The following is a 21,389-nucleotide window of genomic DNA, read 5'->3' on the forward strand; positions in this document are numbered from 1 at the left end:
AGTAGAGCCTGCATATGCACGTCCTCGTGTCTCTCACGTCTTGTCTCCGGTCCAAAACGTCAACCAATGCTGCGGATATCCTAATCGAGAAATAGGCCATCCTGAGTTAGGTGCGACATGGGTCGTTTGCGATCGAAATTTTGTTTTTGCTGGGCCTCCAAAGCCCATAAAGGGACTGTGGGGAACCCGAATTAGGTGCGACATGGGCTATTTGCGACCAAAGTCACCTGAAACCTGACATGGGTCTTTTGCGATCACAAATTTTTTTTTGGCTGGGCGTCCAAAACCCCGGAAATGGAACTGGTGACCACCCAATTAGGGGCGACATGGGCCATTTGCGCTCAGAAACCTCTTGAAACTTGACATGGGTCCTTTGCGATCAGGATTGCTTTTTGCTGGGGGACGAAGATCCCCAAATGAGAAATCGACTTCTGATATAGGCCATGCACGTGACTGCGCTTTTCCCTGCAGCCAGATCTCCTTTTTGCTGGTTCAGAACCTCTCGTTTCTGGATCATCATCTACCTCACGCTATCTCGAAGCAGACATCGCGTCCTTCAAAGTGCGCGACCAAAGTTCATGAGTTACCATCCGCAACTATCTCAACGAAGGGAATCACTTTTTGCGTAGGGGCTCCGCGCTTGGTGCAGTGACTTTGCTGGCTCATGAAAGCCTCGGACAATTCCCAAACAGGTTGGCAATCTTCCCTAATCCAGAAGTGGACGCACGTGATCCTCTGGAGCTTGGGCCAGTCATGTACTACATCATTTCGGAGAATGCTTTTTGCCGGCTCATCGTGAGCCTATAATACGAGTAAAGTACGAGTAGGTACCTCAATATCTTCCCCACAGTCGGCATATTCCCATCCGCACTGATTCTTTTCGTGAGGCCTACTCCTAAGATCGAGGTTGTGATGTGCCACAGAACGACAGTTCGCTGCTGCCTCAGGAAAGGCCTGATTCGGGCGGCCTGATTTCCTCATTCAGAATCACAATATTGGCAATTTTACCCTATTCGGCGCGCCTTTGGCGTAGGGATGACTACATAGTTGAGTGGGGAGTCCGGGACAGCATTAGTACGCTGATCTACCAGCATTTCGGGAGCTTTGAATTATTAAGATTGGTTGGATATCTCTTGGTATCCCTCTCCTTTTCAGGTTTTTCCATTTTGATGCGTTGACTCCCAGGTGCGACGAACGTACATTGGAGATTTCTCCGCGCATGGGAAGGGCAACCAATCTATACCCACGCCAGATCCTGCGCCAGCTCGACCTGGTTCTTTAGACCCAGGGAACTTGAAAAAAAAGAGATGAGAGGCCTACATAAGGCACAACGGGGGCACACCTAGCATACTCACCATTGTTCACTCGGACATTCCACCATGTGCTCATCACTTCGTTGATCTGCTCCAATCATGCAAAACCTTGTAGGGGCTCTCACAGCAATGTATCTCCCAGAGCACACCGCACTAAGCTCACGCCAGCACGTACAGTCTCACTGGCGCCCGCGACTTCAAGGCTTGGATTCACTTCAACCAGATCCATGGCGACCAATTGGCCGGTCTCGTGCACACACTCGGCGATGTAGTCGCCCTCGCGTAAGGTCAAGCCCCCTCTCACCGGTGTGCCAGTGCTAGGAGCCCACATTGGGTCCAGGGCATCGACATCGAAGCTAAGGTGGATGGGTGTATCTGTGCCGATGTGAGCAAGTGCCATCTCGACAACGCGGCCAATGCCATGACGGTCGATGTCGTGCATGCTGAATGCCTTGATGCCATGATCGCGTAGGATCTTCTTCTCGCCCCGATCCACGTCCCGGAGGCCAATGTAGACGAGCTTGCGTGTGCTGATGCGCTGGTCCTCGCTCAACCATCCAAACATCTCCTTCTTGTCGGATGTTGCCAGCCCTGTCGCAAATGCCACCGGCATTCCGTGCACGTTTCCGGAATCAGAGGTCTCGGGTGTGTTGATGTCTGCATGGGCGTCGACCCAGATGACTGCCATTTCCCGGCCGTTGTACCGCTCGCGGATAGCTTTGGCTGTGCCGGCGATTGTCCCGATGGCGATTGAGTGATCACCACCCAGTGTGAGTACCATCCTGCCTTCCCTGGCCTGTGCGTATACCTGCGCTGCCAATTTCTCTGTCACAGCGGAAACGGCGCGTGGGTTCTTCATGCCTCGATATGGTTCGTCGTCATCCATCCGCATCTCATTGAAGTTGTGGACTTCAGTATCGCCGTGGAGTTTGTAGCCCAGTTCATCGCTGATTTGATCCAATAGGCCTGCGCTTACAAGAGCAGTTGGGGCAGCATCGACGCCTTCTTTACACTGTCCACCGGAGAATCCAACCAGCACAACACCTAGATCGGACGGAGCAGAGACAAATCTTTGGCGGATTGTGGAAGGGGCGTTCATATCGTATTTGGAGTCAGCTGAATAGCTGTGGCCGTTCGAGGCGGCTCCGTTGAGATGGGCACGGGTGGAATTTTCAGGTGATGTAGAATGCATGGTGACAATCCAAAGGAGATCGGTTTGGGGTAATGTGTTGTTATACTGGAATGAGGCAAAAGAAACAGGAAAGAGTCGACCTAGCGCGTCGGCGTCGGGACAAAGTGCACGGTCTTATGTAGTTATTGTCTTGTGGTAGTGGATAGCAGATAAACGGCCTCCCAGTAAATTTCAAAGCGTGGAAATGAACTAACCAGAATTAAGAAACACTGAGGAATGTACAAGAACACCGAAAAAGGACGAAAGAGCACACTGTGGGAAAGGAGTGAAGATAAATAATAATTGTAGCACCTTGTGGTGAAGGGTTTCTTACACATTCTATTGTTTTTTTGCCCCTCGGAGTCGGAAGAATCTCACTAAAAATGATCCCTGGCCCAGATGACGAGGAAGTGCCACCCCAAAGTCAGGTCCCGCTCTTAAAGCATGGGATTTTCAGGCATTGTAGGTTAGTGGCAGTAAGGTTCGGGGCACATCTCAGGCTTACTGGTCACTTGGAGTTCTTAGCTGCATGGGTCCTCTCGGCAGTGCTAGGTGGGCTCGCTGATGCTTGCTGGGGTGATAGGAGGGCCACCTCGGGCGGTCTGGGGCCCGAGGGGCCTCTTATCTCGGTATCCCCTAAGCGCAGGATTACCCGCATAGGTGCCACCGGGGATCATCAGGCTAGGTTGTTAAGTGACAAAGCTTCCGACGTAATCATCCTCATTTCCCCTAAGTACAGGTGTTGTCGAGCCTCGACATAATAATTGATAATTGAAACTCCTTCCTCAGCAAATGTAGCAAGGCGTGAATGGCCTCGACAATTTCCTTTCCGTTATGGCAATTCTTGACACATCACATGGACACTTCCAATCTAGGTTGCATTCTCGTGCTCTGCGTCCGCCATTCCGTCTGAGTGTGTATACGGATGGCTACTCGTGACCACCACCACTGACCACCCACCCCTTTTGAGACGTGGCCACCTGACTCTCTGTCCCAGGCAAGGATATCTTGAAACACAGTCAGTACAATACAGCGTGTGTGGCCAGCTTGCAGACACACGAATTCATCTTCTTGCAGACCTCCCCAGGATATCCTACGTTCTCCGTGAGATGCCGCTCACAGCTTCCACTTTAAGCGAGGGAACGCAACAGCGCGGATGGCCTTCTTCTGATGGATGCTTCCTGTCGTGTAACCGCTCCAAACTCTGTCATGGCAATTCTCATTCCCTGTAGCAGTGAACTGCAGATTCCGCCTACTTTGGGGGGCAAGCCCTGCATGTTCAAATTAAGGGTGTCAACAACTTTCGATGGCGTGCTCGGAGCTTGCAAGCATTGGTGAATCCAGGCAACTTCCCTGCAGTTTCTGCGATTTTAGATCTGCAAATGCAGCAAGACGACAGAAGAAATCCTGTTTCATCCAAGGAATCTTTGCATCGCTCGCTCAAGTTGTGAAAGCGATAGTGGCTTGGTGAGGAAGGCATCTGCTCCGGCTGACATGCAAAGGGCCTGAGCATCTGGCCCAACAACAGCTGTAGCCATGACAATAGGTCGCCTTCGAGTTAACCCTCCCGTATCCTCCATCTCTCGGAGTTGTTTGGTGGCAGTAATACCATCCTTGCGTGGCATAGACTGGTCCATCAAGATCAAATCGATTTCTAGATCATGCGCCAGCACTTTCTCGATCGCTTCTTCTCCGTCATCTGCCAACAGGACATTATATCCTAATAGCTTCAGCATCTTAACGCCCAACTTTTGATTGATCTTATTGTCCTCCACCAGAAGAATAGTGAAGCCCTGGAGGTTTTGCTTCTCCATGGTCGGAGTTCCCTCTTCCACCACTTCAACCACAGGTGCAAATCTGACTGCTCGATCGACAGCAGATTTCCCAGATCGTACTGCTTTGGCCACACTTTCAATAATTCGATGCCATACAAATGGCCGCTTGATTGGAATAATATGCGATGGAGGCACAGACCCGACGGTTTTATCCAACACTAATTGAGAGTCATAGGACACAAGGACAAACTGGTCTTGGAGCCGGAGCAGACGTTCAAGCAGTTTGGGGCGCGTGCTCAAGAACTTTACATCAGTCCATATGGCCTTCCAAGAATCAGGAATTTTATCATCTGCATCAGCCAGGATGACGTCGAATCCAAAAGCCGCCCACGCCATTCGAAATCCTTCCATGAATCGACCGCTGGAAGGAGCAAAGACGGCCACCTCACTACAACCCAGACCTATTGAGCCAATCGTACGGGGCGAACCTGAACTCGTGGGCACTGGAATTTCGATACCGAATGTGCTGCCTGACTTCTGATGCCCGATTCCTTCAACTTGGAAATGGTTGCTTTCCACAGTTATTGTACCCTGCATCTTCTCGAGTAGTTGCTTAATGATGGCCAAACCGAGGCCGGTCCCTCTCTCGGCACCCAATGTCTGAGCTTGCTTAAATGGCTCAAACAGTTGAGGGATGAAGGACTCGCTTATCCCAGACCCTGAATCTTGGACTCTGATATTCAAGACATTATCCCTCGATTCAATCATGAGTAATACGTAGCCAGAGTGTGTAAATTTGAGAGCGTTTGTCAGGAGATTCATCAAAACCCGTTGAAGGTAAGTCTCGTCCAGGAAAATGGAGTTGGGAACTTCTGGTGAGACCACCACCAGGAGTTCGGTTTCGAAGTCATCATCATCCCGGTTGGGAAGAATGTTGAGAATAGATTCGCATACTTGACGTAAGTTGAGACTGGATGGTCGACAATGCGCCTCGCCCTTTTCTAATCTTGACCAGTCTAGAACATTCGCAGTAATCATAGAAAGTGACCGAGTCGCTCGTTGGATCGCAAGCAACAAGAGACGACCTTCCTCGGTCAGCGGTGTTCGCGCTAACAAATCACCATAGCCTTGCAATTGATGTAATGGTGTACGGATCTCGTGGGAAGCTGATGCAATGAATTCACTTCGAGCTGCAGCTGCGGCCTCGGCATTCTCCTTCTGTGCAATTGCCGCCCATAACTTTCTCTTGGTCTGGACGACCTCGGCAAGTTTGTTTCGTGCCATCGTGGCAGTATGAGCTAAAAGGCCATTGGCAAGAATGCATGTTCCGATGGCAATCGTCCCAACTGCGATCGCTAATCTAGGTGGGTAACCTCTGTTGTGGGTTGGCTCGGCCCGCGACCAAAAGGTAGTAGCCCACATGCCAGTAAAATCTATAGAAATGAGAGTCAGCCATGTCATGAGAACAAAGACTTATGAAAAGTGCCACCTCTGAAACCAGTCAGAGGCTTCTCAATCCTGTGAAGCTTCAAGACATCGTATTGAACAGGGAAATGGGTTAGACTTACGCATGGCCGCAACACCGGTAGCTGCAACAACAGAGAATAATAGTTGCTGGGCTAGATTGACCTCAATTCTGGGAATCAAGATGCTGGCGAGAGTGCAAACGAGCCAACTAATGGAAGCAGAAAGAAGGACGACAAAAGGTTGAACGGTAAAGTAACCATCCGGTATCCTCAAGGCAACGATGCCGCTGTAATGCATGCTCGAGATGGCCAGGGACCAGATGAAACCACGGCAGAAATTTCGCAATGTAGCGCCCTGATAAATTCCTTTTGCAGTACCTACCACCACGTTTGTGGCTTCGGTCGTTGTGGATTGGGCAAGTTTGAAACTCATAAATCGAGGGAGAGAATAATCACTACTGTTTGAAGCCAATGTCACAGACGACCGGCGAGAAGGATCATCTTCGCTCGAGCTTCTTGGAATACTGTCAGTATCCTCAACAGAGTCGCCGGATGATTCATTGGCCATTGATGCGAAGGGACCCAGCACGCGGGTTGGAGAAATGCTTAAAGCGGGTGAAGGCAGTTGTGCAGCACTACCATTGACGCCATGGAAATGTGCCTCCAGTGGACCAAGACTTGTTCTTCCATCGCTGTCTTGTCGCCGAAGTTCTCGTTGAGGAGGTGAAGCTTCGTCCGGAGTCAACAGCAGTCTGCTACCGGTGCTGTTCATACTGGCATCTGGATAGTTACCAAGTAGAGCATCCGTACTCTGCATACCTTCCTCATCTGGCGCGACATAATCATCCCTGGTCTGCTTGCGTTTTGTGCGCCTTCTCTTTCGCTGTGTTTTAAGATATTCAAGATATCGAGACCGAAGCAGATCTGAGAAAAGTGCCAGAAAAGTGAAAGTCACAGCTAACGCAGCACTTAATATTGTCAATGGTACATTCAGACCAATTGGGAGATCGAGCTCGCAGGCTAGCATTGCAATGAAATGCAAACTCCATATTGAACAGAAGCCAAATGTTAAACTGCCTAGAATGGTCCAGACCAGTATTCCCGAAAAGTATCGCGAAGTCCGGGCTTGACAGAACATCTGAGTGGAAGTGAATGCTCCTAGCAAGGAGACTATGATTGAGGCTGCAATCAAACCCCCATTCCAGTGTGGTTCAAGCTGGCGGACCGCACCATTCTGTATACTGGATGTGGCCATGTTACCAGGCAATAAAGCAGATCGACCCAAGAAATTGTGGGATTTCTTTGGATATTGTCGTCTCGCGCGAGGATGTTTCAATCCTTAGAGGATACCACATAACGAGCCGGCCAAGCTGCTCGTCTCCCTTCTCTTGTACCAATAATATTGTTATTCTGCATGCGAGGGTTCGAACGGCGAGGCTAGGGAGGTATGAAAGGAGAGTCGTTGGCGCATCGAGGACCATTGGCGCATCAAGTTATTTCAGGTCCATGGCGGCGACAAGAAGGTGACGGTGGTCGATAGAGAGATAGAACAGTTGGAAAGGTGGTGATTTCAGAAATTCGTGGAACAGGTAAGGAAAAGGGAAGACGTGAGCAACGACCGGAGCTTGCGACGATTGAGTGTAAATCGCTATGGTAGCTTCGTTGCAAGCCCAAAGTTTGAAATCGCCATCCGATGAATCTTAACTGATTACTAGCCAGCGGACGCAGAGGAGGATTCTGACTCTGAGGAGCCTGAGCAAGCGAACCGAAACGCGGGAGTAAAGCCACACCCAGAACAGCACTGAGTAATTAGGGCCACACAGGCTGAAAAGAGCCTAGCGATAACACTTCTGCAAGTCTTGCTCGCTTACGGAGTAGTAGGCACCCAGCAGGCAGGTTCCTCCAGGGATGTGTGCGGGGAGGACCAAACGTTCATCCTTCATGTTCCTCGGTAATAGATATGATATATCAGATCCGCAGCCCCAATCTGTGAAAAGAGCGCCTTGATTTAGTCGAACAATGTAAACAGGCATATTTGTGAAGTGTGTCAACTGTTTATCATGTCAGCTGCCTCCCGTGGCCTGGTGTAGGATGAGATGATAGGAAAACAACTGGGTTTTGACAGACCGTCCGGCAAGGAAGCCGCGACTGCCAAAGTTCTCGAAAGCCAGGTGCGGTGTTGCTGGGAATGTTACTGGACCCGGAATAGCAACATCCATCATACTATTTCTACCACGTATCTCACGTGCAGTCTTCGACGCGTTAGATGCTGTACAGAGTACCTAATGCCTTTCGCGTTCTTCACCGAGGCTCCGCTCTTATCCCAGCCTGCCCAGTACACCTGACTGGCTCTATTCGTTACCCAAAGTTCTCCAGAAATAGGCGCCCATTCTATCCTCATCAACCAACCACATCTCTCTACTCTTCTTACTCAAGCTCATCCAAGAGCTCCCTCTTTCCCAAGTCCAGCCTATCGTGTTCCACATGTTCAACATGGCGGCTAGCCGGCTTGTTAAAATGCTGACTCTGTCCGGACGTCTTAACATATCCCATAGAACCAATCCCGACAAATCCTCCTCATCATAACTGTTGCCCTGGGTCCTCTGTGTTCTATCTGTTGTATCTGTTCTTGCTGGTCTTGTTCCCATTTTCTCAAGTTGACCTGTCCGATTATCTTCTCCCATGGCACAGCAGGCGGGTCAGGCGCGGGGAGGGTGGTACCCTCGTAAGTGACCTCCACCATTTCGAGGTAGATGGCAGACTGACCATCTCTTTCAGCACCTCCGGATGGACAGCAATGTATGTATCCAAACCATCTATACATCTGACACCGATGTGAATACTGATGCAGCCAAATAGCATTCCCCCCTCCGCCAAGTCAACAATCACCAAACTTCTTCCCGCCTCCACCATCGTCCCCGCCAAACCACTCATTCCCCCCTCCACCTTTACAAGCAACACAGACACCATCTCCGCCTCCTTTGCAGCAGCCAACAGCTCAAAGACCATACAATTATGCCGCCGTTCCAGCCTCCGCCCCTGCTCACAAGACCACCTTCGACCATGCCGCCATCCATCAGCGACAACCATCCTATACTGGCCCACCCCAGCCTCAACCAGGCGCCGTCCCTCAGCCAGGAGAGCAAGTCGCGTCCCCACGATTTCAGAAGTTGAAAGGAGAGGCTACTGCACTGACTAAAGAGTTCGGTGGCCTTATGAGGGCACCTACAGAACAGTCCCAGATGGTTGCAGGCGTTCCTCAGGGCGGTCAGTTCGTTGGCGTGCAGGCTACAGTACAAGGCGATGACGTTGGGACATTCAATGGAGGGTCATACCGCATCTCACATCGTGACACAAATTCTATTCTTACCATACAGCTTGCCGTTGGGTGCCCTATCACAGCGAGACCAGGTGCCATGATTGCCATGTCACCCTCCGTCAATCTGAAAGGTACCCTCAAGTTCAGCATGAAGAAATTCCTTATTGGTGGTGAAATGACGCACTCCATATTCACTGGCCCTGGTGAGTTGCTCCTGGCCCCGAGCACTCTTGGTGACATTACAATACTCCAGATGGGGGGAAATGACAACTGGAGTGTGGGCCGTGATGCTTTCCTCGCCTGCACACAAGGCATTATCAAGGAATACAAAAACCAGGGCTTTAGCAAAGCCATCTTCTCTGGTGAGGGAATGTTCGTGTACAGAATGTCCGGCAAAGGTTTATTGTGGGTATCAACATTTGGTGCCATCCTAAAGAAAGATGTACGTTGATTTCTCCCCCTACTCCCAATCAGTTTTTCGCCGAATGGCATGACTGACCAAATCAGCTCATTGATGGTGAGCGGTATATTATCGACAATGGGCATTTAGTTGCGTGGAACTGCAAATATGTCTTGGAACGAGTGGCTAGTGGAGGTATCATCTCCGGTGTCACCAGCGGTGAGGGTCTGGTTTGCAAATTTACAGGGCCTGGCACTGTCTACATGCAGACCCGTAATGCCACAGCGTTCCAGGCGTTTATCTCTGGTTCAGCAGCAAAGGAGTTGTGATCTGTTATGGTTAATGTATACGGAATATCATATGTTATCATTTAGCTTTCTGTATTTACCCCCGCGTCATCTTGTCTCCGCCTTGGTATAGCAGTTGAAAGACAAGGATCGGGGTCCGGATGATCCTACAGCAGTGGATTATTACTGAGCAAGCGGGGAAAAGTATCTCTATATGAAATGATGGTCATTTTCGGGCCTGTTAGGCTATCACTTGTACTAAAACATGCTGCCATCTCCACCAACTCATGCATCGGTCGTGTTTTCGTCGAGGATGGAATGCGTGGGTGACCCTCGTCTATCGACTTTCATCATACCCAAGCCATGTCTTACCTGAGATACACCGGTCACCTCCTGTGGCTAGTCGGTGAATAGGTTGGATTGAGACCCGCGATTCCTCGCAACGCCGAACTAAATCGAACTGCGATGGCGGCATATGCGAGGGGAGGCTGCTTTGAAAGTGCGCTCCCTCCTCATTTGTCGTGCTCATGCTCGTGTTCGTTCTCATACTGATTCGTATCCTCAAAACCCGGGGTCCAGAGTCATCGTGATCACAGCTAGACTGTACAGCTGGCCTTTTAACCTTGGAGCCTCTTTCTCTTGCCGACCTGTGCCGTGAAACCGGACTTGATGGCCGTGACGGACCGTCTAGAGCCGCACGAGTTGCATGTGACGAAATACAGACGGTTCTCACCCTTGCTCAGCTCGGTGTTTCCGCTACGGCACGTCTTGCACGTGACATACTCGACAATATACCGTCTCAGCACGTTTTCAATCTGTTTCTGCTGGAAACGACCCTTGATGACAAGGCGTTTCGAGCCGTCCACGGAGCCCGAGGTACCCAGTTCGGCGAATAAGAACTGCGTGACGTGCTCGTCAGACCGGTTCATCCGTTTGCATATCTCGGCGATGTTGGCAAAGATGGTCTTCTTGTTGCCTTCACGCAGACACTGCGGGGGGGGGATCTTGTACGATTTGGAGCCACTGGAGAGGATGTCCGGGTTGTGTTCGTTGACAAGTTGGAAGAAACGCTTCAACAGTAGTTCGTAGCCGATCGGTCGGGTGTCGTCGTGAGCCCAGATACCCGTGCCGGAAGTCATGTCACCCTCTTCACCAGGTTGGGGAGCTTGATCGCCGCCGCCGCCTTCTTCTCCATCGCCCGTCTCGAGACCTGCCGAGGCGAGTTTGGCTGCAAAATCGGCCCCGTCGGCCTTGGGTTTGCTGGACTTCTTCTTTTTTTTCTTTAGGGCCGAGGCGTCAAAGTCGCCGTCCGCTGTCACCGCAGGGGCGTCGCCGTCAACGGCGGTGTCGTCGGCCTTGGGTTTGGAGGATTTCTTCTTCTTCTTGTTCAGGCCGGCGAACATGTCGGTCACTTCCTCGACGGCTTTGTCGGTATCGGGTGCCGTAGAGTGCTTTTCAGCGGTGGTCTTGTGCTCCAGGGGAGGTGCCTCGCTGATAGCGCCATTTTCATCCATGATGGTGTCGTCGCCGCTGAAGGCAACAGATTTGCGAGCTTTGCGTTCGTGAGGTGGAGGTTGCTCCTGAGAAAGTGATGAGTCAGTGTCAGTGTGAGATTTAGAAGTGGTAGGATGATTATTGAGCTTGTTGTGTTTGGTGGGGCGACGTGCATGCGGTTTCACTTCGTTTCCTTTGTCTGAGGCGACTGGTTCGTGTGTGGGTGGGGTGTGCGTGACGTTACTCACTACTTCAGCCATGATTTTCTCTCGTTTGTTGATCAGAACTGGGGTTTTCGAAGATTTTGTGCTGTGACTTTAGGAGATGAACGATCGTTGGTCTTTGTGTTTTGAGATTATGGTGAGAATGGTATGGGAGAATGTTCAGGAAGAGTATGGGTTGATTCAGGTCTGATGGACAATATTTCAAATGGGTATGGATGACTCAAAGGGAAAGTTCCATCACGTGATACTCGAAAAGAATTCGGGCTCGTCTGACAAATGCTGTGCCTCATTTTGACCGTGACTGACAAAGCAGGACTCTTCAGATTCTGGTGGCCTCTTGGAGGGTATTCTTGCCCCTAATGCTCGTCATATCATCCAAATACCTTTTGTCATACAATAGTTTCTCTTCCTCCTGAGAACCCCAAGCTCCAACCCATCTTCGCCCAGGCTGCGGGCAATTGCCTTCTAACCTTTGGCAGAGCACGGCAGCACTCCGTTCATCTATCGTGTCAGGGTGTCTACCAACTCTTCCAACTCTTTATATCAATAGAACAGCAACTGTCACATTTCTCGATGATTCGCCCTTCTTCCGATTCCCGGTAATTCAGCCTTCTGCGCTCCAAGCGCCACTAATCCCTTCTCGCCAGCGATGTCCGATCTTGGTGCGTCTGCTTCATTCCTCGAACCTCCCTCGACTGGCGATGACAACGAGGTCGACTCTCTCCCTTCAGAACCCGACTCTGACGAAGTTACGGTCAGTGAGGATGACTACGAATCGGATGCAGAGCGAGAATGGAAGGAGAGTTTACAGCAGCTCGAGTTGCTTCTCTCTATGGTGATCGTACCGTATATTGGCAAATACTTTGGGCGAAAGTTTGCGTACTGGGGTACGCTTCTGTAATAAGGCGATTTGGTGGCAACATACTAACCCTCTATACAGGTTGGAAACAATACATGGAGTGGAACTTTCCCGTCGAAGTTGTGGTTACGAACAAAGCTGCTTTCAAGGGCGTCGGTGCGATTGAGGCTGCTGCCTCGTTATGAGCTTGGACTCATCATTGACATCTCTGCACCGGTCAAACAGCCCTTAGGATCCTCTTCGACGCAGGGCACATCATTAAGATGCAGAATGTAAATACAAGTCTACTCCAGGATACGCATCGTTTCCCTCCGGGCAGCTGTATGCGGCGAGAAACACATCACAGGCACTGGGCATCGCCCGCGAACGCTTCGAATACTGGGCATGACTAAGATCTCCCCGCTTCGGCGGTTTTGAGTCGTCATCTCACCAGTGGTAACCAACCAGAGCGAGGCCCACTGGCAGTTTTTAGTAAGTCGACGAAGCAAAGCATTTGTAGGAGGCACCATACTGGTCAATCGTATCGTTTGGTAGATGGCCCCCCAAGTCGCTTCATGTACATAAAGTTAGCTCTCCGGTTTCACATGTTGCCATAGAGCTGTTCTCACCTAGCAATCTTCCATCGGAAACACTTCACATGCCATGGACTGGGATGGTCACCCTGTTTCTTTCTGCAGCTCTCCAGGGAACTCAGGGCCGCTACAAGCAACTGCATCCCGCTATTTTCAAGAACCTGTAAGTGTTGCCGCTCTTGCTCAAGGCCCGGTAACTCTACAGCTACCTGGAAATCCAAAACAGGCTGGTTGTGCACATTGATTTACAGTGCTTTCTTGGAGAGCTTTCGCCCTCACCCGCCTAGCCGCAAGTACGATGGGTGGGACCGGAAGTCTTGGCGCTAGCCTTGTTATCACTCGACACTCCGCGATAAGGCTGCCTGTCTCTATCTAATGTCATGTAGTACTACTGATGAGTCTTCACTTACGATCATAGACCGTCACTCCTGCTGCAGCACTACTCTCGCCAAGAACTCAGCGCACACACCAGAGCCCATAAATATAAGAACGATACCTCGACCAAAAAAGCAAAATTTCCTAGAGGCGCTGTACGGTTATGGCGCCACAGTAGGATAAAACCCCCCCAGAAACCCACTATACCCCCGGAACGCACTGGGATTTTGTATTATCTCGAACCCGGAGTGTTCGAGACTCTAACGTTCTAACAGTTAAGGCAACACGATATTTTCAGGCTTTTCAGACGCATCGTCTCCTTACATGGATCGAGGCCCTGATAGATTGTTGGGAGACTTTCCGGGAGCGTAAATAATAAAGTAGGTATTTTGGGTGAGGGATCAGGTGACTGTAAGGCCTGGCAGTGAAGCTCCGAGGGTTTGATAGGCATTGGAAGCAGGACAGCGACGGACTGCTTCAGCACGGCGACAGATTCTCTAGTCAGCTTCTCGTCTGCTCGTCAACACACGGATAACACCCCGCCACGACCCGACCATCGCCGGAGAGGAGACATGCCTGTCAATTGGGATGGAAGAAACTCGAGAGAGTTGTGACCCTGGTGTATAGTTGTTTTATGTTGCCGTGATGGTCCTTGGATTACCAGCGCCTCCTTTCCGGTTATGTTTTGCCAGTACATGCTGTCCTCTAACGCTGCCAATCGGTATTGCAGACGAAGCTTTGATCTCCTTGGCCTTTGATAGCAGTGCCATAGGAGCATACTCAGAGGAATGGCCTCCGAAGGCCTCAATGGTCGACGTCTTTCAAGGTGTGCAGATGTCGAAATGGCTCTCCAATAGCCTTTCCGCTGGCATCGAACCTTACACCTTCGCTCCTCAACAGCTCGATCTTCTTGCTCGCATATTTCCCGTCTTTGCCCCATTCTCCCTTAAAGCCACCAATGCTTCCATTTACTGCCAGCACCCGATGGCATGGGACATCAGGTGCGAATGGGTTATTCCGCATACCGTTCCCAACAGCCCGGGCGGAGGAGTCGAGATAGTCTGACATGGCTGCATATGTCGTATAGCGACCTTTCGGGACCGATAAGAGAGTGGCGTACAGTCGTTTCCGGTACGAGGTTAGCGTTGGATGCGTCTCGATGCGACGTACAGTCTTTCTCAGAGACGCAAGATATTCCTCACTTTGTGCGTCCGAGGATTTGTTATCAGCAGCAGCAGCCTCAGAGCTCGATACCCGACCAAAGTCCAATGTGGACTGCCGTTTCTTAGTTGCCGTTGCCATCTTGGTGAGGGGTTCTTGAGCTTCAGACTTGTCCTTCTCCAGCATCAATCTCTTGTTCGAACTCCTCATAGAACTGTCTTCACTGGGCTTTTTGTTGGATGGATTGGAGAAACTCTTTTCGTAGTTGGCCGGATCCTTGCCTCTACATTGAAGGCTCATTTGATCAAGGTGACAGACATCGGCTTCTCCAGAGATGACTTTCTTGCCCAAGGATATTGCGGATTGAAGCTGTTCTTCACTCATATTCTGAATGGCGGGAGGCTTTATCACTTTGTCCCATTGTTGTTGACCCTTGCCGACTGCATTATCAAGAATTATTCGCGCAAAGCAGTGGTCCAACGTCACGGGCCATTTTGGCTGCGAAGGGTCATCATCCTTGGCCATCTGAGGTAGTATTTCGGCGTACAGCAATTTCCATTGCCTCCTGAGATCTTCAATGTCCGCCATCTCAACAAAAGCAGGTGCGCTAGCCACACGTTACATGATCAAGTTTTGTCAAGAATCAAGGGTGATGGTTTTCCTATTCTGATGCTCGAGATGGAAGGGTGGTCGATATCTATTACCGGGTGGCGTTCATCCCCTGGCTCCGATGTCGAAGGCCATCATTTTTGGAGTCAAAATGACACACTGGAAACAAGCCCAGATTATGAGCCTTGACTGCAGACAGAGTGAGAAGACTTGGTAGACTGGATTCTTAGTCCCATCGAAGCTCTAACGAAGAGACCGATATACCGTGGTCGACGAATGGTGGCCGCTTGACAACCAACACGTTTCAAGTTTCTTGGCAAGGGGACTCCTAAACAACTTGGCCAAGTAAGTCGTAGACTCATACGTAGTAAGCTACCGAGCACTACCGCGTCGTCAGGCGAGATGACATCTTGCTCCTACTCGTTACACCTCCACTTGCTTGATTTCATCCCACCACTTCATCAGTCACATCGATCCCTCTCCTTTTATTCCAAGTTCCTCGTTGCCTCCGCTTCATCCTGTATAACTCTATCTCATCCTCCCAGCTTGTATTGAGAAGGCTTTGGTTCACTTGATGCCGGTGCCACCCTGAATTGGCGTGTTGTGTCTAGTTCGCCACAATCTCCCCGGATTGCCCCTTCAACCGGGGACCCGCCCACCATGATTGCATCAACTCCACTCTCATTACTCCTCCTTCATCTGCCAGACGAAGTTCTAATCACCATCTTCGGTTTTCTCGATTTCAATAGCTTGTGTGACGCAACCCTGGTCTGCAAGCATTTCAATGATCTTGCCGAACCGTTTCTGTACCACTCCATCGAGATTCTAAATGGATACCAGGCCTCTGTTCTGTCAGCCAGTCTTCATGCCAATGAACGCCGGGCCACGTGGATACGTTCATTACTCGTCTCAGTCAAATTTGGTGAGGACCTGGGTTTACATGCTTTACCGCCATACATAAGCCGGATGTGTAATCTCCAGGATCTCTGCCTTGAGACCCCGGATTGCAATGCCAAGTTTCCTGAAGAACGGGTCGCTTGGGTCAACCTGCAGGATCGATATGAGCGTATATTTGAGAGTGCTTCCGCTGTCGTTCCTGTATCTTTCGGAAGGCTGCTTCCAAACTTGCAGACGTGTCAGAACCCCCCGCCCCCTTCGAGCCTTGGGTGATCCTGCTGACTGCTGAATCAGGTACTTTACATTTCGTTGATGGTCAGAAAGAAATCCATTCAATGACCAAATACCCCATGGTTTTTCTGCATCCAAACTTGAAGTCTCTGACCATGTCGTGTGCGAGCACCGATTTCCCCGATCGACTACTTGTGGACTTCCAAGACGACAAGACGCTTTTAAAGTCCACCAACTTGGAACATCTACATTTGGAAGAATGCGACATCTTCTCTCCTTCTCTTGCCATTCTCCTAAGCTTCCCGAAAGCTTTGAAGTCACTCAAAATCAGTGAGGGCATCCGCTACGATGGTATATTCAGTGCTAGGAGTAGTCGACTCCATGGCAACGTGTCCCCCGGTCCGTTTGTTGATGCAGTTGCTCAGAATTGTGCCAAATCACTCGAGCATCTGTCTCTCAGCTTGGGCTACTCGAGGCAAGGATTTCAGCATATCAATCATCCCGGCCAGCACCTGAACTTATCCAACTTCTTCGCAATGAAGCAACTTGACCTTGATGTCCGCACAGTCAATCTGATCCGAGTAAGGGCACTCTGCGATCATGCAACCTGGCGAAGGCTTCCACCAAATCTAGAGACTCTCAAAGTCTTTGGCATTCCCTTGGGTGAACGGCCACCATTTCAGGCACGCAGAAAGGTCTGGTTCCCGTTCGACCAGTGCATTGCCACCGACAAAGCCAAGCATGGCGTGCGGCTCCTGAAGAACTTGGTGTACTCCTACGAATATTACCGCGAGGATGATGAGATGCCGCGTTTGAGTATCTCTGATGATGGAGACAGTGTGGAGGAGACCAGTCAAGTCCTGATCGCTCAGCACAGAATGACGGAGAAATGCAAAGAACTTCAACCCAAGTTTAAGAAAGCAGGTGTCAGGCTCGAAATCGAGATGGTCGCACTGCCTAATGGCTTTATTCCTCCTTACTTGTTCCCCGAGGACAAACCCAAGACATACACGCTGTGGGAATCTGCACCGCGATGAAGAGTGGAAGACGCTGATGTCTAATGCCTGACTATGGATATATCCCATAGGTAGCTTTTGTCCTGGGTATTGCTATTGCTGAGTTCCCTCAAATCGCCCTTCGATCAGCTGAACGATCCTGCATTTGAATCATATGCATATAGCAGGTGGCCTGGCGCCACCAGAATCGAAACAGTCCAGGATCGATGACCAACGTGTTGGATCTAGGGCCCAGAGTATCATAGTAACAGCACGATTCTTGCTATTCACCTACCAAAACTCGACGACGTTATTTCACTGAAAAGCAAAAACACCTTTCTCTAAAAGAAGTACGATGATTGCTCCCGAACATGTCTTGACGAGCTCGTAATCCGGTACCGAGCTCCAGCACCTATGCTATGAGCTGCTCACAAAATCAAGGAAACGGGTGAAGCTGCATGACTCTGTAGCCGAGCACTCGGTATCGCACCTTGCCCTCTATGCTTTTTAGCTTTGGAGTCCTGGTTTTGCTAACTGCTTTCTGGGCCTGCCTCATTTGAGATCAACCCGGCCTCTCAAGACAGCTTTCAACCACCACTGGATTCACCGAGCATCTCCCACCCCCTGCGGCTCCTTCTAACCCCTACGATGAGTTGTGCTCGTGTGCAGACTCGGCTCTGTGCCAGAGGATAATAGGAATCAAGAATCACAGATATCCGAGCTTAGCGTGGGCATGGAGCAGAAAGGAATGATCGCTCGACTGCCTGGTTGCCGGCAGCCTTAATGCTTTCCAGCTATGAAACATATAGGGATTTGGAGGCGGACCAGACCGACTCTGCTGCTGATATGGCGTCCCATGTGTGCCGAAGCCCTGCATCTCTTCGCTCCTCTACGTTTTCTTTCCTCTTGTCTTCTACAGTGTCGGTGTTTGTTGTGGGGGTAGTTCGAGGTCCGCGCATGCATATCCTGAATTCCAATCATATGGGGGACCAGGGGAATCTGGTGGACTATGTGTTAGCGGGTCCACTGAGCCAGGCAGTGGGCACGTTGTGCGAAATACTGCGCATACGGTACAATGCCTCAAGGACTCAATTTGTACGATATCCGTTGCTTAAGCTTTTTCTTTCTCAACGGGCGGCTCCCAGTTTTGTTTCCGTATTTTCGAATCATATCTTGATCGCGCTTGGGGGTGGGAGAACGGCACCATACGTATGTACGTATATACATCCTTGCTTTACTGTAGCAAGGGTGGTGGTAAGAGGAACAGGCTCTTTCACCTGGCGCAAGTTGGGACTACTACCGTGACTGCCTCCTACATACCTGAGTACTAGCAATTAGTTTGAATTTTGAAAGCGGAATACTATGTCTCTGAGCAGTTTACGAATCACGTTTCAGGTCAGTTCCCTCAAGCGCAGAAATTGAACTAAATAGTTATTCAGGTATATGAAGACATATCGTTGAAGCAAGGTAAACGAGTAGAGGGAGGTGCGGATGCTTCCCCTGCAACTATCGCACCGATTCCCTTTCACAGGACGAGGAGGAGGTGGTCTGGGTGAAAGTAGCCTCCCTCAGGTTGTATGCTGCGAATGCCGCCGGTTTGATTTCAACGTGGAGAATTTTAAAATCAGATGGGTGACCTCGTTACCCTTTTGTGATCGACCACTCGCAGCTCGAGGTCTCTGTTTCAGCTAAGATCTTTGATGCCCAGGTCATTTCGACCCTGTTGTCCATCCTAACGTGCCCCTTTCGTCTCCGCGACAAAGGCTCAGATTGGGGCACTTCCCCTGCTTTTCCCGGGAATTTATTTTCATACTAGCCTCTGCACCATGCCTATCGCCTTCATTGACTCTTTGGCTCTCTCTTCGGTTGACTACACGCTTTGCGTGGTCTCGACTTTCCACTTCAATCTGATATTCGGATCGCCGATATCCAACACTCAATACGTCCCTTCCCGGAATGACTGGGGGGTTGTATGACGCGGGCTTGTCCTGTGGATAGACTTTGTCGGATTTCTAGTCATCTGGAACTTTGTTTTAGAGGCGAGTCTGTTTCTTGTCCTTTTCACGTTTGCTCAGTAAAGCTATGTGCTGTCCGACGAGGTCGAGGGGAATCGCGTGGCATGAGGGTGAATTTCTTGCTGAGGAGTAAGTGCGACAGCAGACCAACATCCACAACTTTGTTGTCGAGTAATGAAAGGGTTGTTGGTCTTAGTCTCCATGGTCGATTTATAAATTTGTGCCATGACGACCCTGATGGGGTTGTGGAAATGGTCTGTGGTTGCAGATTGATTTGTCACAGTTCTTGGACCTTTGTGGTGTCTAATTTTCATGAGGCATGTGTTGTTTGACATTCTGGTGCCAGCTGCATCGATTGAACTTCACCGCGGAAATTGCACGGTGGTGAATCGAATTCCTAGCGGATGATATGCTCTGACACTGAATCTCAATCCTGCTTGTCATTGAATTTGTTTGCGGATGCTCACAAATGAGGCCCCTTGAATGCGGCGGTCTTTGCTTGCCACTTCCTTTGACTCGGTTTACACAGCGTTTTCAAGCATTCGAGCTCGATGGCCGTTATTCCGTGTGGCTTGTTGTCAGGTTGATGGAAGTGACAAATCTTTGTCAAGCTTACACTTTCATTCCCCATGATCGGGCTAAGTTGAGGCTATTCCCTGCCCAGAATCCCACATACTGTCCAAATTCTCCGACTGTGCTTCCTACGTTCTGCGCGTCATTCAATCTCCGACTGAGGAACTCCTCAGTGGCAGTAAAGTCCGTCGAAGAGTCGGTTGTCATGAACATTTCTGAGCTCGCATAAACAGCTGCCAGGGAGGCTCTTTTTGTATACCATGAGAAGTCTACTGCGGTGTCACCGGCAAGGTACCAGATTTCGTCCGACAAGGCGTTCAGCTCCTTCAAGGAGGAGGGGATGTTCCCTAGCAAGGACATATGGCCGAGAGCCTGTAGGCACAACGTTAGAAGACTCCGTGCGACGGGGATGCAAATCTTACTCCCTGCCATTGATGAATGATATCCTTGTTTGCACGTAGACGAGCCATGGCCAATGACTTCACCTTGGAGGTCAGACCTAGGTTGGCAGATGACGGGAATTGCACATTATCCTTGAGTGCTAGTCTCTGGGAAACCAAATGGAAATTGACAAGATCGAAAACTCCGCGGGGAAACAGCTGAACTGTTACATCGAGGTAGCCAGCATCTTTAGCACCTAGCACCAGTGCGTCTTCTGTGAACCCATATTGTGGTACCCGGTCAAGGGCAGCCGAGAGGATATGCTCTTGAGCCGGTGGGAAAGGGCGCAGGTCTGGATGGTAGCTGGAAAAGTAGGTGCGTACGAAAGGGGGCAATGCCTCCTTAGTAGGAAGACAGACGTAACGTAAGGATCTGATAGATGATAGGGAGGCAGCGGAGAAGTTTGACATGTTTACTCGAGGGGTGCTGTATGATGTATAGTTGTGGTCGGTGTTAAGGAAACACCTAAGCGACGTTCTGATGCAGCAGAGTGTTAGGGAACGGCGCGGAAGTGTAGATGATCTACGAGGGATCTGCGAGCTGAATGATTGGTAGAAGAATGGAGCCACTGTGCTTCGTTCTAGCTTGAAGGGGGCGGCTTGATCGGTTCTAGAAGGATACGGAGGACAAAAGCACTACCAGTCGGCAGCAATACTCGGTACCTTGATCAACATAAAATGTACCGAAACATGCTCTAGAGAGATGCAGCCATGTGCAGTTGCAGGTGGTGCGGGCGCACTTGATGCAGCCTTACTGGGTAGGGGTGACGCCGCCTGAGTCACGTGCAAGTACCTGTCTCGGCATGGGAGGCGGTAGCCAAGTTATTCCGATCTCCAGGGCCACATGACCCACAAAAGATGGCTAAAGATATAAGAGGACTTTGCAGTATGATCTCGATTGAAACAGTGTGCAACGAAGCAACGATCTACATATGGAAACCCAGAGTATCTTCCCGCCTACCTAGGGAGGCAAATGTCTAAGATATTAGTATGCAGGTGGGCAGAACGGTATAGAGGGCTTACGAGCAGAGCAAAAGCTCCGCTCCAGGGGAATGCTCAGCGTAACGGTCCAGTCATCAGAAACCAGCAATAACCTGATTTGGAAGGTCACGACTTTCATTTCTTCAGATTCTTGCACAGCCCGCTCGATCGTGGGCTGCATTTGTCAACTTTGGTTGACGTACTCTGTATTTTCAGAGAGCGATGACACTCT

General features: G+C 50.3%; 8 protein-coding genes across 8 annotated transcripts; 3 read left to right on the forward strand and 5 right to left on the reverse strand.

Moving 5' to 3' along the window:
• Nucleotides 1–1,434: 1,434 nt before the first annotated feature.
• On the reverse strand, nt 1,435–2,412 carry A1O9_00596 (arginase; the record flags this gene model as incomplete). Its single annotated transcript, XM_013409759.1, has 1 exon — nt 1,435–2,412. The coding sequence occupies one exon, from the start codon at nt 2,410–2,412 to the stop codon at nt 1,435–1,437; it is 978 nt and encodes a 325-aa protein (XP_013265213.1).
• Nucleotides 2,413–3,896: 1,484 nt separating this feature from the next.
• A1O9_00597 (uncharacterized protein) lies at nt 3,897–6,980 on the reverse strand (the record flags this gene model as incomplete). The annotated part of the gene is made up of 2 exons (XM_013409760.1): nt 3,897–5,692; nt 5,828–6,980. 2 exons carry the CDS (start codon nt 6,978–6,980, stop codon nt 3,897–3,899), a joined length of 2,949 nt encoding a protein of 982 aa, XP_013265214.1.
• Nucleotides 6,981–8,407: 1,427 nt separating this feature from the next.
• On the forward strand, nt 8,408–9,773 carry A1O9_00598 (uncharacterized protein; the record flags this gene model as incomplete). The annotated part of the gene is made up of 3 exons (XM_013409761.1): nt 8,408–8,450; nt 8,585–9,486; nt 9,552–9,773. The coding sequence occupies 3 exons, from the start codon at nt 8,408–8,410 to the stop codon at nt 9,771–9,773; spliced, it is 1,167 nt and encodes a 388-aa protein (XP_013265215.1).
• A 575-nt stretch (nt 9,774–10,348) lies between these two features.
• Nucleotides 10,349–11,485, reverse strand: A1O9_00599 (translation initiation factor 2 subunit 2; the record flags this gene model as incomplete). Its single annotated transcript, XM_013409762.1, has 1 exon — nt 10,349–11,485. One exon carries the CDS (start codon nt 11,483–11,485, stop codon nt 10,349–10,351), a length of 1,137 nt encoding a protein of 378 aa, XP_013265216.1.
• Nucleotides 11,486–12,098: 613 nt separating this feature from the next.
• A1O9_00600 (uncharacterized protein) lies at nt 12,099–12,493 on the forward strand (the record flags this gene model as incomplete). Its single annotated transcript, XM_013409763.1, has 2 exons — nt 12,099–12,336; nt 12,390–12,493. The coding sequence occupies 2 exons, from the start codon at nt 12,099–12,101 to the stop codon at nt 12,491–12,493; spliced, it is 342 nt and encodes a 113-aa protein (XP_013265217.1).
• A 1,566-nt stretch (nt 12,494–14,059) lies between these two features.
• A1O9_00601 (uncharacterized protein) lies at nt 14,060–15,004 on the reverse strand (the record flags this gene model as incomplete). Its single annotated transcript, XM_013409764.1, has 1 exon — nt 14,060–15,004. The coding sequence occupies one exon, from the start codon at nt 15,002–15,004 to the stop codon at nt 14,060–14,062; it is 945 nt and encodes a 314-aa protein (XP_013265218.1).
• Nucleotides 15,005–15,685: 681 nt separating this feature from the next.
• Nucleotides 15,686–17,190, forward strand: A1O9_00602 (uncharacterized protein; the record flags this gene model as incomplete). The annotated part of the gene is made up of 2 exons (XM_013409765.1): nt 15,686–16,160; nt 16,217–17,190. 2 exons carry the CDS (start codon nt 15,686–15,688, stop codon nt 17,188–17,190), a joined length of 1,449 nt encoding a protein of 482 aa, XP_013265219.1.
• A 2,585-nt stretch (nt 17,191–19,775) lies between these two features.
• A1O9_00603 (uncharacterized protein) lies at nt 19,776–20,587 on the reverse strand (the record flags this gene model as incomplete). The annotated part of the gene is made up of 2 exons (XM_013409766.1): nt 19,776–20,108; nt 20,159–20,587. 2 exons carry the CDS (start codon nt 20,585–20,587, stop codon nt 19,776–19,778), a joined length of 762 nt encoding a protein of 253 aa, XP_013265220.1.
• Nucleotides 20,588–21,389: the final 802 nt, after the last annotated feature.

This window comes from Exophiala aquamarina (assembly GCF_000709125.1).
Source record: "Exophiala aquamarina CBS 119918 chromosome Unknown aczIA-supercont1.1, whole genome shotgun sequence".
NCBI classification, from domain to species: Eukaryota; Fungi; Ascomycota; class Eurotiomycetes; order Chaetothyriales; family Herpotrichiellaceae; genus Exophiala; species Exophiala aquamarina.